At 36.1% G+C, this 14,064-nt stretch overlaps 1 protein-coding gene across 1 annotated transcript in view; it reads left to right on the forward strand.

Moving 5' to 3' along the window:
* Positions 1 to 481: 481 nt before the first annotated feature.
* The window catches only part of LOC138320604 (signal transducer and activator of transcription 5A-like), a 41,280-nt gene continuing 27,697 nt past the window's right edge, over positions 482 to 14,064 (forward strand). Inside the window, exons 1-9 of the mRNA XM_069263699.1 lie at positions 482 to 1,078; positions 2,792 to 2,943; positions 4,562 to 4,721; positions 9,821 to 9,910; positions 10,252 to 10,350; positions 10,770 to 10,851; positions 11,126 to 11,337; positions 12,859 to 13,013; positions 13,473 to 13,634. Of these exons, the coding sequence (XP_069119800.1) occupies positions 791 to 1,078; positions 2,792 to 2,943; positions 4,562 to 4,721; positions 9,821 to 9,910; positions 10,252 to 10,350; positions 10,770 to 10,851; positions 11,126 to 11,337; positions 12,859 to 13,013; positions 13,473 to 13,634 (1,400 nt within the window). The 5' untranslated portion in view covers positions 482 to 790. The remainder of the gene's footprint in view (positions 1,079 to 2,791; positions 2,944 to 4,561; positions 4,722 to 9,820; positions 9,911 to 10,251; positions 10,351 to 10,769; positions 10,852 to 11,125; positions 11,338 to 12,858; positions 13,014 to 13,472; positions 13,635 to 14,064) is intronic.

Genomic DNA, 14,064 nt, shown 5'->3' on the forward strand with positions numbered 1-14,064 from the left:
TTGTAGCATATAACCTGAAATCAGTTATATCGTGACCATAAAAACAAATCGATATCATTTACTGAGCAGCAACTGCAGAATGCCAACAACAGCTCGCTGTCAATCAAGTAAGAAAAGGACGTCTGTATTCACTTTCGGTTTGTCAAAACATGATCATACGCACGAAAACACAATGACAAGCTTTTATCAAGCTAACAAATACTGAGGCGTGCAATAAAGTCAAGGCTAAACTTAAAAGGAAAAACCCAATATCCTTTATACCTGGAATACTGGTCATACAAGTACTGTTTACTTGATAAAGACCGATACATGTTGGACAATGACAAATTAACTAGGAGGTTATTTGGCCATATTTGGAATATGAAGATTGAAAATACGGAAAAGGTAACTTGACCTAATTATTTATTTTGATAGTTTATTACTGTAAGAATTATTTAAAATGGAAACAATAGGCTCTTTTAAGACTAGCTTCATGAGAAAGTCAGTTACTTAAATACTGTACATTAAAAACTCAGTCGATAAGGTTGATTTATACTATCTTGGATAAAATATTGGAGTCAACATTGACCTCAGATCAGTCATTTGCTGGGACTACATAGAAAGCAGGAAGAAGCATTTTATGCTTTTAGTCTGTAATCTGCCTGGATCTTAGACTGCTGGATTAAATGAATTTAAGAGTGATTGCTAGAATAGTCATTCTCCTGTTTGTTGGTGTATCAACTTATTCAAGATTTAACGAGTTGCGGTTAAGTTTTGTACTTTTGCATTTGTTGAAATCATAAGGAAAGATATGGAGGATGATTATCATAAAATTGATCATCGACAAGATTGTAATGACAGACAGGGAGATTTGTCAAGAAACAACGGTGCAGACGAGAATTGTCAATTACAAACTAAATGTGAGGCAGGTCTGCATAGTCATCAAGGTGCTTATTCACCACATTCTTTCCAATCACGCTACGGAATGTTCAATATGGCGTCCGGATACAACCAATTCTCGGCAGGCTTTTCTTCAGGCAATACAACTTTTACATACCAACAGAATGGAGATATGCGTTTTTCACAATGGCCAATACAGGTACAAGCTAGAATGACAAATTTGGCATGATAAACTAAGTGAAGGATTTGTACACATTGTTATAATATACTAGGACTTGTGGCAAACATTTTAAAACATATTGACTAAGTCAATAAGAGGAGTAGATGCTTATACATGTAGTTAAACTAAAGGGTTGGTATTAACTGAATCAGAATATATTTTTAAACATTGTCATGAAATATTACTAATTCTTAAAATGTCTAACAGAGCATATACTGGATTTTTTCTTTGATAATTACATATAGACATTTAATTGTAACCTTGCTTCAATAAAACAAAATCTACAGCCCCTCATTTATAAACTGTTTTTATCCCCGCCCAGCGAAGTTGGCGGGGGATATACAAATGGGTTCCGTCCGTCCGTCCGTCCGTCCGTCCATATGAATGGTTTCCGGAGCATAACTCTAAAACCAGTAGAGACATTTCCACGAAACTTCATACACACATTGGTCTTATGGTCTAGTAGTGCCTTTTGCCTTTTTTAGGTTTTCATTTTTTGCATTTTTTCCGTAACCATGGAAACATTGCTGAAAATTTCATATTTTTGTACCAGGTTTGTTTCCGGAGCATAACTCTAAAACCAGAAGAGATATTTCCACGAAACTTCATAGACACATTGGTCTGATGGTCTAGTAGTGCCTTTATCTATTTTAAGGTTTTCACTTTTTGTACTTTTTTCTGTAACCATGGAAACATTACTGAAAATGGCAGATTTTTGTGTAAGAATCGTTTCCGGAGCACAACTCTAAAACCAGCAGAGTTATTTCCATGAAACTTCATAGACACATTGTTCTTATGGTCTAGTAGTGCCTTTTGCTATTTTTAGATTTTCATTTTTTGCATTTTTTCCGTAACCATGGAAACATTGCTGAAAATATCATATTTTTGTACCAGGTTTGTTTCCGCAGCATAACTGGAAAACCGGTTGAGATATATGCACGGAACTCCACAGGAACATTAGTCTTATGGTCTAGTAGTGCCTTTTGCTATTTTAAGGTTTTCAGTTTTTGTTCTTTTTTCTGTAATCATGGAAACATTGCTGAAAATGGCAGATTTTTGTGTAAGAATCGTTTCCGGAGCACAACTCTAAAACCAGCAGAGATATTTCCATGAAACTTCATAGACACATTGTTCTTATGGTCTAGTAGTGCCTTTTGCTATTTTTAAGTTTTCATTTTTTGCACTTTTTCCGTTACCATTGAAACATTGCTGAAAATATCATGGTAAATGGTAAATGTTACTTTGCAAAACTCCACCCATCTTTGTGTATATAGTCTAATATAAATGTCAAGGCTGTATACCTGATTCAACAATTGGAGCCCCGCTCTACTTGAATTATACTCCATCTTTCTTTAGCTCAACTTCCTTTTTCCTGTTTTTTTCCATACACATAAGTCTCCACAATCAAATTTACTTCAGCTTTGATATCTCCATTGGCGGGGGATCTGAATGACTATGTCCTTGTTTTTTTTGCCTTCATGAAGATACTTTATGTACTGCTGAATACATGATGCCTTAAAAATCTTATTTTGTTTTAGGATAATAAATCAATAAAGTGGCAACACTTCAGGGGATCTCCCTTTTCTTGAGGCCATCTTTATTTGTTTAAGGGTTGTAATTCATTAATTAAATTTATAGAATGAAAAGTTAAATAATTGGAAAATATTCAAAATTAGATTTTCTATTGTCTAGCCAACAGGGAGCTGGGACCCAGCAATGTCCCTGTGGGCTCGAGTTCAGCGTCTTGATGGGGATATCATAAAACGGATCCAGTCTCAGTATGGGCAGCATTTCCCAATCGAAGTGCGCCATTACTGTGCCCAGTGGCTGGAAGAGCAACCATGGTAAGTGTGGGGAAGTCAATTTTAACCCATCATGATCATTGCTACTGTTAACTAACTTTCTTTTTGCGGCTACTAAATTTTGGGATATTCGTTTGTAAACAAGTTCGTGAAGATTAACATTTGCAGATTTGAAAACCAGATGGAAGTTTCTGTCTATATATACATATATGATGTATGTCTATTTTCGCAGAGATTAACTTTTGCAAATTAACTCTAATCGTGTAATTAGCGGAAGTAAATAGTACACGAAAAAAGTTGGTTTAATTAAAGTATATCGTTGTTATTGTTATAATAAAACTTATTGATTCAATTGCAACCATGCATCTATACAGGGTTTGACGTGCTTGGTCAACAATTTATTTACTAATTAGAATATTTTTCAGTTCACCATCATCAGGTGCTTGACTATTTATATATTCAAATATTGCCTTAATCGACCCAATAAGCACTCAGGGTGCTTGCAATATTGAAGCAACTCAGTGGGCACTTAATAGAAACAAATTTGGACTTGTCTTTCATAAAATTATTCTACAGAGTAAGCCTTAAATCAATTTGCAAAACAAATCGGTAAGAAAACCAACAAAGTTTTCATATTTTCAGTTTGCATTTAATTAAAAGTGATTATAAGTGAAATTGAAGTTTATAAATAGGGGAGGGACACCTATATATAGGGATGGGTCATTTAATGGCAGGTGCAAAAAACCCCTCTGAGTTATCTTTTTAGTATTAAAGATAGGTTTCGCCCAATGATATACATATGTATAAAGACTACGAAATTGAAATTTATCCTGTACATATATATATATAATATTCAGATCATTTTCAATGCAAAGTCTGATCAGTTTGACAACCCTTCTATATTTGTAACCCTAGTGAATACTAGCTGCATTATACCACTTGGCTAGAGAGAACTTCTCTTTTAGCGCGACCGTTTAAGCATCAGACTAGTAATCCAGAATTCCTAAGTTTGATCCTTAGAGGAGTCAGTGATCATATTTGTGTGAAATCAATCCTGCTCTCTGTTATATTGGCACCCATGTAGGGACTTGGGATAGATATTTAGCCATGCTCCACCAACATCGGTGTTAACCTCTGGAAACTTGAGGATGAGGTTTTTTTCCTGGAAAAGAAGTATGTAACCCTGATCAATACTAGCTGCAATATACCTGTTGGCTAGATAGAATTTCTCTTTTGCTTGATTGGTTGAGCAGCAGCCTTGTAATTCAGACAATCTAAATAAATTAAAATTGTAATTCCGCTACACTACTATGCATTATGATACAGTCCAATACAAAAAATCTATTAATTCTCTGATCAGGCAACTCAGCATAACTCCTATGATTAGCCAATCATTGAAAGTATGTATACACAGCTGAAATGTATAATGTCCTGAAATGTTTTTAGGGTAAGGGTCATGCTGAGGTGACTCAAAAAGGAGATTTGTTAGATTTTGGTATTTGAAGGTATCATAGAGCATTCTAGTGGAGCAAAATTACAAGTCTAGTTTTGATTAGAAGGGTAATCCAGAGATCACGATTTTGAATCTTAGTGGTGGCAGTGATTATATTTGTGCCATAATATCCTGCTCTCTGTTACATTTAAACAATTGTCGCTGTAGGTCGCAGATTGAAGAAGACAATCCTGCCCATGAAGTATATGCTCACCAGGTGTTGGACCACCTGATAAAGGCCATCCAAATACAAATCAGCGAGTTTCCAAACAGCAGTGAGAGCTTCCTTCAGAAGATGGTCCTGCAGGATTCAGCCACTAAACTCCAGGTGGGTTATATTTATGGATACAGCATTGTGTACAAGGAGGTTTAAGTGCTTATAATGGGACCAAACTTAGATCTTTGATTTGATAATTACAAAAAGTAAGCTACCTGTACAAGAAATAAAGATAGAGAAATGGTATATTTTCAGTCAGCATTGGATAAAGATTTAGATTCATGGTAAGGGACGGGAACTCGAGGTCTTGAAAAATGGAAGGGAGTGTTTATATATAATTATTGGGTCAAATATTGTATAGATATTAGATAGGAATGAAGACATGTTATGATTATGGGAGTAAGAGTGAGGACATGTTAGGAGTATGGGTGTAAGAGTGAGGACATGTTAGGAGTATGGGTGTAAGAGTGAGGACATGTTAAGAGTATGGGTGTAAGAGTGAGGACATGTTAAGAGTATGGGTGTAAGAGTGAGGACATGTTAGGAGTATGGGTGTAAGAGTGAGGACATGTTAGGAGTATGGGTGTAAGAGTGAGGACATGTTAGGAGTATGGGTGTAAGAGTGAGGACATGTTAGGAGTATGGGTGTAAGAGTGAGGACATGTTAGGAGTATGGGTGTAAGAGTGAGGACATGTTAGGAGTATGGGTGTAAGAGTGAGGACATGTTAGGAGTATGGGTGTAAGAGTGAGGACATGTTAGGAGTATGGGTGTAAGAGTAAGGACATCTTAGGAGTATAGGTGTAAGAGTGAGGACGTGTTCGGAGTATGGGTGTAAGAGTGAGGACGTGTTAGGAGTATTGGTGTAAGAGTGAGGACATGTAGGGAGTATGAGTGTAAGAGTGAGGACATGTTAGAAGTATGGGTGTAAGAATGAGGACATGTTAGGAGTATGGGTGTAAGAGTGAGGACATGTAAGGAGTATGTGTGTAAGAGTGAGGATATGTTAGGAGTATTTGTGTAAGAGTGAGAACTTGTTAGGAGTATGGGTGTTAGAGCGAGGACATGTTAGAAGTATGGGTGTAAGAATGAGAACATGTTAGGAGTATGGGTGTAAGAGTGAGGACATGTTAGGAGTATGGGTGTAAGAGTGAGGACATGTTAGGAGTATGGGTGTAAGAGTGAGGACATATTAGGAGTATGTGTGTAAGAGTGAGGACATGTTAAGAGTATGGGTGTAAGAATGAGAACATGTTAGGAGTATGGGTGTAAGAGTGAGGACATGTTAGGAGTATGGGTGTAAGAGTGAGGACATGTTAGGAGTATGGTGTAAGAGTGAGGACATGTTAGGAGTATGGGTGTAAGAGTGAGGACATGTTAGGAGTATGGGTGCAAGAGTGAGGACATGTTAGGAGTAGGGTGTAAGAGTGAGGACATGTTAGGAGTATGGGTGTAAGAGTGAGGACATATTAGGAGTATGGGTGTAAGAGTGAGACATGTTAGGAGTATGGGTGTAAGAGTGAGGACATGTTAGGAGTATGGGTGTAAGAGTGAGGATATGTTAGGAGTATGGGTGTAAGAGTGAGGACATGTTAGGAGTATGGGTGTAAGAGTGAGGACATGTTAGGAGTATGGGTGTAAGAGTGAGGACATGTTAGGAGTATGGGTGTAAGAGTGAGGACATGTTAGGAGTATGGGTGTAAGAGTGAGGACATGTTAGGAGTATGGGTGTAAGAGTGAGGACATGTTAGGAGTATGGGTGTAAGAGTGAGGACATGTTAGGAGTATGGGTGTAAGAGTGAGGACATGTTAGGAGTATGGGTGCAAGAGTGAGGACATGTTAGGAGTAAGGGTGTAAGAGTGAGGACATGTTAGGAGTATGGGTGTAAGAGTGAGGACATATTAGGAGTATGGGTGTAAGAGTGAAGACATGTTAGGAGTATGGGTGTAAGAGTGAGGACATGTTAGGAGTATGGGTGTAAGAGTGAGGACATGTTAGGAGTATGGGTGTAAGAGTGAGGATATGTTAGGAGTATGGGTGTAAGAGTGAGGACATGTTAGGAGTATGAGTGTAAGAGTGAGGACATGTTAGGAGTATGGGTGTAAGAGTTAGGATAGGTGGACAGGCTGTACATAGACATAGTATACTGTCACCTATATTTGTTCCATCCAGTTTAGGAATACTGAGGCAGGAGCTAATGAATTACAGAAATTTCTAGTGAGATTAGTGGGGTTTTGATATGAGAGGACAGATAAGAGTACAGTTATAAAATAATCTCAGAAAACCAGACAATAAACAATTTACCTTAAGACTTTTAATTGGCAAAAATGGTCATGGCTTCACAGACATGAGCTCTAGGAACAGAAGCCCATGAATATGGATAATATTAATAACAAACCAAATTTATTTTGGAAGCTAGGCACTCACAAAAATGATCAAACACTTGTTCATAAATCAGATAAGTCCAAAAACTGTTGGAAGCATTTCTGGTTTATAAAAATTCCGCCAAGTCTGTAATGTGCAGGGAAGCCATGACGGGTAGTGGATTCAGGAGAATACCACACTAAAACAGTAAAGAAAACCAACAACAATATCTGGATACATAACACTGGGAGGGAGGGAGGGTATAAAGTTTTATACTCCCTGAATATACTTTCACCTGGTCTGTCCGGCTGAGCACAGAAAATGGAGAGTTCCATAAAGGGGAACTAATTCTCTTAACCAAAGCTTGGACCTACTAATTAAAGAGCCGGAAAACATTTGGTTTACAATAAACATGTTTTGGTTATGCCTTATGGTAATGTTAATGTATGGTATAGCTGATAAGAAAGACCTGAGACATTTATATTTATACCTGTTTGCATTTACCAAAAACAACAAAAATAACTGAAATCAGTAACTTTGCTTTAAGGTGTTTTATATTCTTAGTTTTTAGGTCATCTGACCCAAAGGGTCAGGATGACCTATTGTCATCATGCATCGTCGTGCACTGTCCGCCGTGCGTAAACTTTTCATTCAAACGACTTCTTCTCAATAACCAAAAGGCCTAGGGTACTGATATTTGGCCTGTATTATGCTGGCATGAAGGGCTACCATGTTTGTTCAAATGAATTACCTTGACCTTCATTCAAGGTCACAGGTGTCAAATAGACAAAAATCTTTAAACAACTTCTTCTCAAGAACCAAAAGGCCCAGGGTACTCATATTGGGTCTGCAGCATGCTGAGGTGAAGGGCTACCAAGTTTGTTCAAATGAATGATCTTGACCTATTCAAGATCACAGTGGTCAAATAGGCTAAAATCTTCAAACAACTTCTTGTAAGTAACCAAGAGGCCTAGAGAGTCCATATTGGATTTGTAGCATGGTGGGGATCAGGGGACCTTTTTTCATGGTCTAATATATCAGAACCTGCACTTCTTCTCTGAAAAGACTTCTTTTGTATTGCCTTAATTCTTTGCCACTACTATATTCTTTGAGGTGCTGTATTGTGCCAATAGTCAGATGACCATTAAGGCCCATGGGCCTCTTGTTATCAATACATTGTAGCTGTGAAGAGATCAAGGTTTAAGTTATAGATTCATGCAGAACTGAAATGGATTCATTCACTCGATGAGGAAGAGCCAAGAAATGATATCAAATTCAAATGTTTTACAATAAAACAAAATTATAACAAAACTCCCGTTAACAAAGAAAACACTTTGTTATAAGCATAGTTTGTTATATTTATATTACAGACATCTTATAGAACCTTGATGAGAAATGTAAATAACTGAAAATGATGAGTTCATTTGCATGGTTGTTAGCTCACTTGCCCTTCGGGCAAGTGAGCTTATACTGTGGTGCAGCGTTCGGCCGGCCGTCTGGCTGTCCGGCGTCAACTTTTCCATTTAAACAACTTCTGCAAAACTTGGACACCTAGAGTCCTGAAATTTGACTTATAGCATGCTGGGATAACGGGATACCAAGTTTGTTCAAATGAATGACCTTCATTCAAGGTCACAGGGGTCAAATAGACTGAAAGATCTGGTTAAGACTTCTGCTTCATAACCAAGAGGCCTAGGGACCTGATATTGGGCCTGTGGCATGCTGGGATCAAGGGCTACCAAGTTTGTTCAAATGAATGACCTTGACTTTTATTCAAGGTCAAAGGGATCAAATAGGCTAAAATTGTTAAACGACTTCTTCCTGATAACCAGCCTATGGACCAGATATTGGGCCTGTGGCATGCTGTCAATGAAGCGCTACCAACTTTGTTCAAATGAATGACCTTGACCTTTATTCAAGGTCACAGGGGTCAAATAGGTGAAAATCTTTAAACAACTTTTTAATAACCAAGAGGCCTAGATACTTTATATTTGCATGTGACATGCTGGGGTAAAGGGCTACCAAGTTTGTTCAAATGAATGACCTTGACCTTGATTCAAGGTCACAGGGGTCAAATAGACTTAAATCTTTAAAAGACTTCTTCTTGATAACTAAAGGATCTAGAGACTTGATATTGGCCAACATGATGGGATGAAGGGCTACAAAGTTTGTTCAAATGATTGACCTTGATTTTCATTAAAGGTCATGGTGGGTCAAATACGAATGATCTTGGCCTTCATTCAAGGTTACAGGGGTCATATAGACTGAAATCTTTAAACGACTTCTTCTTATTAACCAAGAGGCCTAGGGACTTTATATTGGGCCTGTGGCATGCAGGGATAAAGGGCTACCGAGTGTGTTCAAATGAATGACCTTGACCTCCAATTTCATTCAAGGTTACAGGAGTCAAATAGGCTAAAATCATTTAAACAACTTCTTCGTAATAACCAAACAGCCTAGGGACCTGATATTGGGCCTGTGGCATGCAGGGATAAAGCGCTACAAAGTCTGTTCAAATGAATAACCTTGACTTTCATTCAAGGTCACACGGGTTTGATAAGCTAAAATATTTAGATGACTTCTTTTTAAGAACCAAGAGGCAAAGTGGCCTCTAATGTGCTTAGGCATGATATAAATTCTTATTCAGTCTTCTATTTGTTAAGTATGAACCATGCATGATTACCAGATAGCAGGTGAGCGATTCGGGCCCAAGGGCCCTTGTTATAAAAATGCTTTACTATAGATAATTTATTTGCAAGATGTCTTGTGTAAAATGATGTTTTGTAATATCTGTAATGATAAAACAAAAAACAACTAGCAATGACCTTGTTTTACTTGCTGACCAGACCCTATACAGCACATCCCCTCTACTATTGGTGAAGGAGATAAAATGCTGTTTGGCTCAAGAGGAACGATTTGTATACCAGGCAGAAAATGTAAGTAACCCATCACATCTGTCAAATTCAATATGTCATAAAGTAGTGTTTCTTAATTTGTTTAATGATATACATGTAGTGAAAATGCAGTTGTAAAATATTAGCATAATCATACCAACTATGTGTTGATGTGCAAGAAACTTTTATTTTCTGGTTGTGATAGTAACTTGATGTTTTTACTCAGGTTTTGTAAATTTCATCAGCTTTTAAATCAATTGCATTAAATCTCTTTGTATTGTTGTAACATATGGATGTCTATAATTTGACACATGACATGTTTCAATATCAGTTACCATGGAAACATAATGGACGAACGTTGTTAAATGTTGTTATATTTACAGCCTGTACAGAACCAAGACCTGATGAATGATGAAATTCAGGCAACAGAGATACACAAGAAGATAGTGGAAATGATTGACCATTGTAGAGACAAAACACAGGTATGTAGAAGAGTTATCTCCCCCTTCCTTGACAAATAAATCAGGTGTGTCTATGTTAATGTTTTTTAATTGAGAGTATTAGGTAGAAATCACTAATAAAAAATTAGAGTACCATAGGAAATTTGTAATTATTGGATTATTGGTATGGTTAGAACAGCCTGGAAATAAATTGTCAAATGATGATGGTACAAAGCACATTTTTATTTAGATTCAGTTTTCTTAAGAAAGTTTTTTTTAAATGTTTAAATGTTTTATATATTGTTTTAATTTACATCATTGTTTATAAAATGATTATAGAATATGAAAAACAGAAAGACAAATATAATGGTTATGTAGGAAACAATCAGTGACGATGTAAACAAAACTTAATGCTTGTTTTGCCTGCTGTATATTATTGTGGTGTTTTATTTCTTTCCCAGCACACTGAGACTTACCTAAAACAGTTACAAAATCTTCAGGAGTCATTTGTGATTCAGTACCAGACCCAGGTCAAAGTTACAGGTCAGATTTCCTTTCACCATTTATTGTTGTCTATAGATTGTTCAGTAGTGTTTTGTTATCAGGTGGATAGCCAAAGATGTAAAGTTTGGGAAATTAGGCTAAAGACATGGATGTACTGGACTTATTTTTAAAAGGAAATATATAAATTGGGAATGTTCATTGCTATGATCTTCTATGATTTGGAAATCGCAAAAGTGAGCACAAAATAAATTGTGTTGCAGAGTTTGAAGAGGATAGTCGACTATAATATTATTGTGAATTGTTTTTGTTACAGCTCATATTCAGCAGGTGGAGAAACAGAATAAAGAGCTAGGTGTAATGGCCGCTGGAGGAGATGGAAATGACATAAGTGATGGTGTCATACCACAACAATACCAACAGGTACTCCAGAACAACGTACAGCTGGAGAAAAAGTTACGTAAACAGAAGGAAGAGTTAGAGCAGGACCTGCTCGGCAAGGCAGAGGAACTGCTGAGGTGTCGTCTGGTATGTGTATCTGATTAGATGTGATTAAGGATGTATTCTTCTGAGGTGTCAGTCCCGTTGAAGTCTCGTTTCAACATAGATCAAAGAAGATATGATATTCTCAAAAAATATCTGTCAATATCTGTAGCAAGTTGCCAGTTGCAAATTTTGACCAGAAATTACATTTCTATTTTTAGTAGATTTTTTTTATACAAGGATTTTAAGAAATGATCCACTTGGCGGCCATTTTGATATTGTGCCTTTTTTTCGCTTTAAGTAGAGCCACAGTTTTAACGTTTTTTACTGAAATTGTTTTTACTTAAATCATCAGTGTGCCAGTATTTTTAGCTGTATCAAGCTAATTTTTGCTGTATCTCTTTACTGGGTTCATGGTAATTAAAATATTGAGCATCAATGTGTGAAATGATACACTTTTGTCACTTTATTTTTACATTTAATGGTAATTTGAGCACTTTTATTTTTTACTCTAAAATACTGAAAAATAACAAATATTCAAATGGGGCAAAAAAGTAAGCACACGGATCCCAAATTTTTCTGCCTGATTTAGAAAGAACAACCCTTTCCCTATTGAAATGCAAAATTTTAACAAAAGTTTAATACCAGAACTTTTTCTATAAATGGTTAAATTTGGCAAAAATTGCTGTAAATTGTGCATTTTGTAGCTTAAAACTAAGGGGTAGGGGTAGCATATGTTGTTATTCTGAGCAAAAATATTATCTTATTAATCAAAACTGGTATATTTTTAAAGAAGACTATTCGAAAATAAATTCTACAAACATACATACATATCAAACACCTCATTTGGAAACAATGGCTTTATCTCTTGTTTATATGGTCAAAACGGCAAAATTCCCATAAAATCCAGTATTTTGTCAATTAGGTATCTAAGAGTGACAATAGCTCAAAAACGAGCTCACGGACATATGTTTTTTCTTCCATTTTCTTTTATGATATGAATTCCTATTCCCAAAAATCTTGATGAGAAAAAAGTTAAAAAAAAAGTTAAATACAAGTAAATTGGGTTATTTAAATCACCTTTTGTCTCTAGAGTCTAATGATTCATCCAACTATTAACTGGTGTTGTTTACAAGGTTTTTTCAGGAAGAACTGAAATTTTAAATATCATGAGATGAATATTATTGTAATTTTGAATTTAGGTTTGCCTTGTGAAGATAAACCCTTTAACATTATGCTGTTTATGCATGTGCAATTTGAGTCGAGTTATAAAGACAATATAATTTTGTAGGCATACAGTTAACTCAAATAAGAAAAAGCAGAAAAGAATTCACTCTTTATTTGACTGCTATAGACTGTTAACTGCAGAGTAGCAATGTTCTTTGTATCATCTTTTCCACTGTTAACATATGAAATCCATTTCAATGACATGCTTTATTAAATTAAACATATATTAGAATACGGTATGTTGTTGTAAAGGATGATGTTTCTATGGTCACCATGATTCCTGTTTAGTATTTACATAAATGTATAGATATACTGTATTGATTTCCTTTTCTCATGCAGCTTCTTGCTGAAAAGCATCGAGAGACATTTGATGGCCTAGAAGAACTTCAGAAGATGGTGGTAGATAAAGAACTCATTGCTTGGAAACGAAAACAGCAGTTGTCTGGCAACGGGGTTCGATTTGACACACAACTACTAGATGTTCTTCAACAGTGGTAAGTAATGATCCTTAGATTATTTAGAAATGTAATTTTACATGATCAAGTTCTAGAGTATTTTCTCACCACCTTTTGTCCTTGCTAGGGGAACATTTCTCCCATCTTAGCTAGAAAGACTACTCCTTAGACACTATGACACTTCTTCTAAAGTAACATTATATAATTCAATTGATTTTTATGTTGTTAACATTACTTATACAGTATTAACTCAACCGTTCTGGATGTTTTATGGGCAAGTGTAAAACTTAACAAGTTAAAGCCAACAAAATATTTAAACTTCTGCTGTAATAAATCTCATGGATAAGTATTTCATCAATCAAATGGCATTGTCTTCTATACATATATGTAAATACAGCAAATACTGGAGATAAAAATTTACATTGCTGCATACCAATAAAACATAACTGGTAATCTAAAAAAATATAGAAAAAAAAGTCAGTTTTGTGGCTTGTTTAGGTGTGAATCCCTGGCTGAAATGATCTGGAAGAACCGACAGCAGATCCTAGGAGTGGAGATACTCCGTCAAAAGCTTCCAATTGACATCCCTGCTGGAACACACGACCTCGTCCCAGAACTTAACCAAAAGATCACTGGTCTCCTTTCATCTCTAGTCACAAGGTAAATGTAAAAGATCACTGGTCTTCTTTCGTCTCTAGTCACAAGATCAATGTAAAAATCACTGGTCTTCTTTCATCTCTAGTCACAAGGTAAATGTAAAAGATCACTGGTCTCCTTTCATCTCTAGTCACAAGGTAAATGTAAAAGATCACTGGTCTTCTTTCGTCTCTAGTCACAAGATCAATGTAAAAATCACTGGTCTTCTTTCATCTCTAGTCACAAGGTAAATGTAAAAGATCACTGGTGTCCTTTCCTCTCTAGTCACAAGGTAAATGTAAAAGATCACTGGTCTCCTTTCTTCTTTAGTCACAAGGTAAATAAAAAAGATCACTGGTGTCCTTTCTTCTCTAGTCACAAGATCAATGTAAAAATCACTGGTCTTCTTTCATCTCTAGTCACAAGTTAAATGTAAAAGATCACTGGTCTTCTT

Source organism: Argopecten irradians, chromosome 4, assembly GCF_041381155.1.
Source record: "Argopecten irradians isolate NY chromosome 4, Ai_NY, whole genome shotgun sequence".
In the NCBI taxonomy this organism is placed as follows: Eukaryota; Metazoa; Mollusca; class Bivalvia; order Pectinida; family Pectinidae; genus Argopecten; species Argopecten irradians.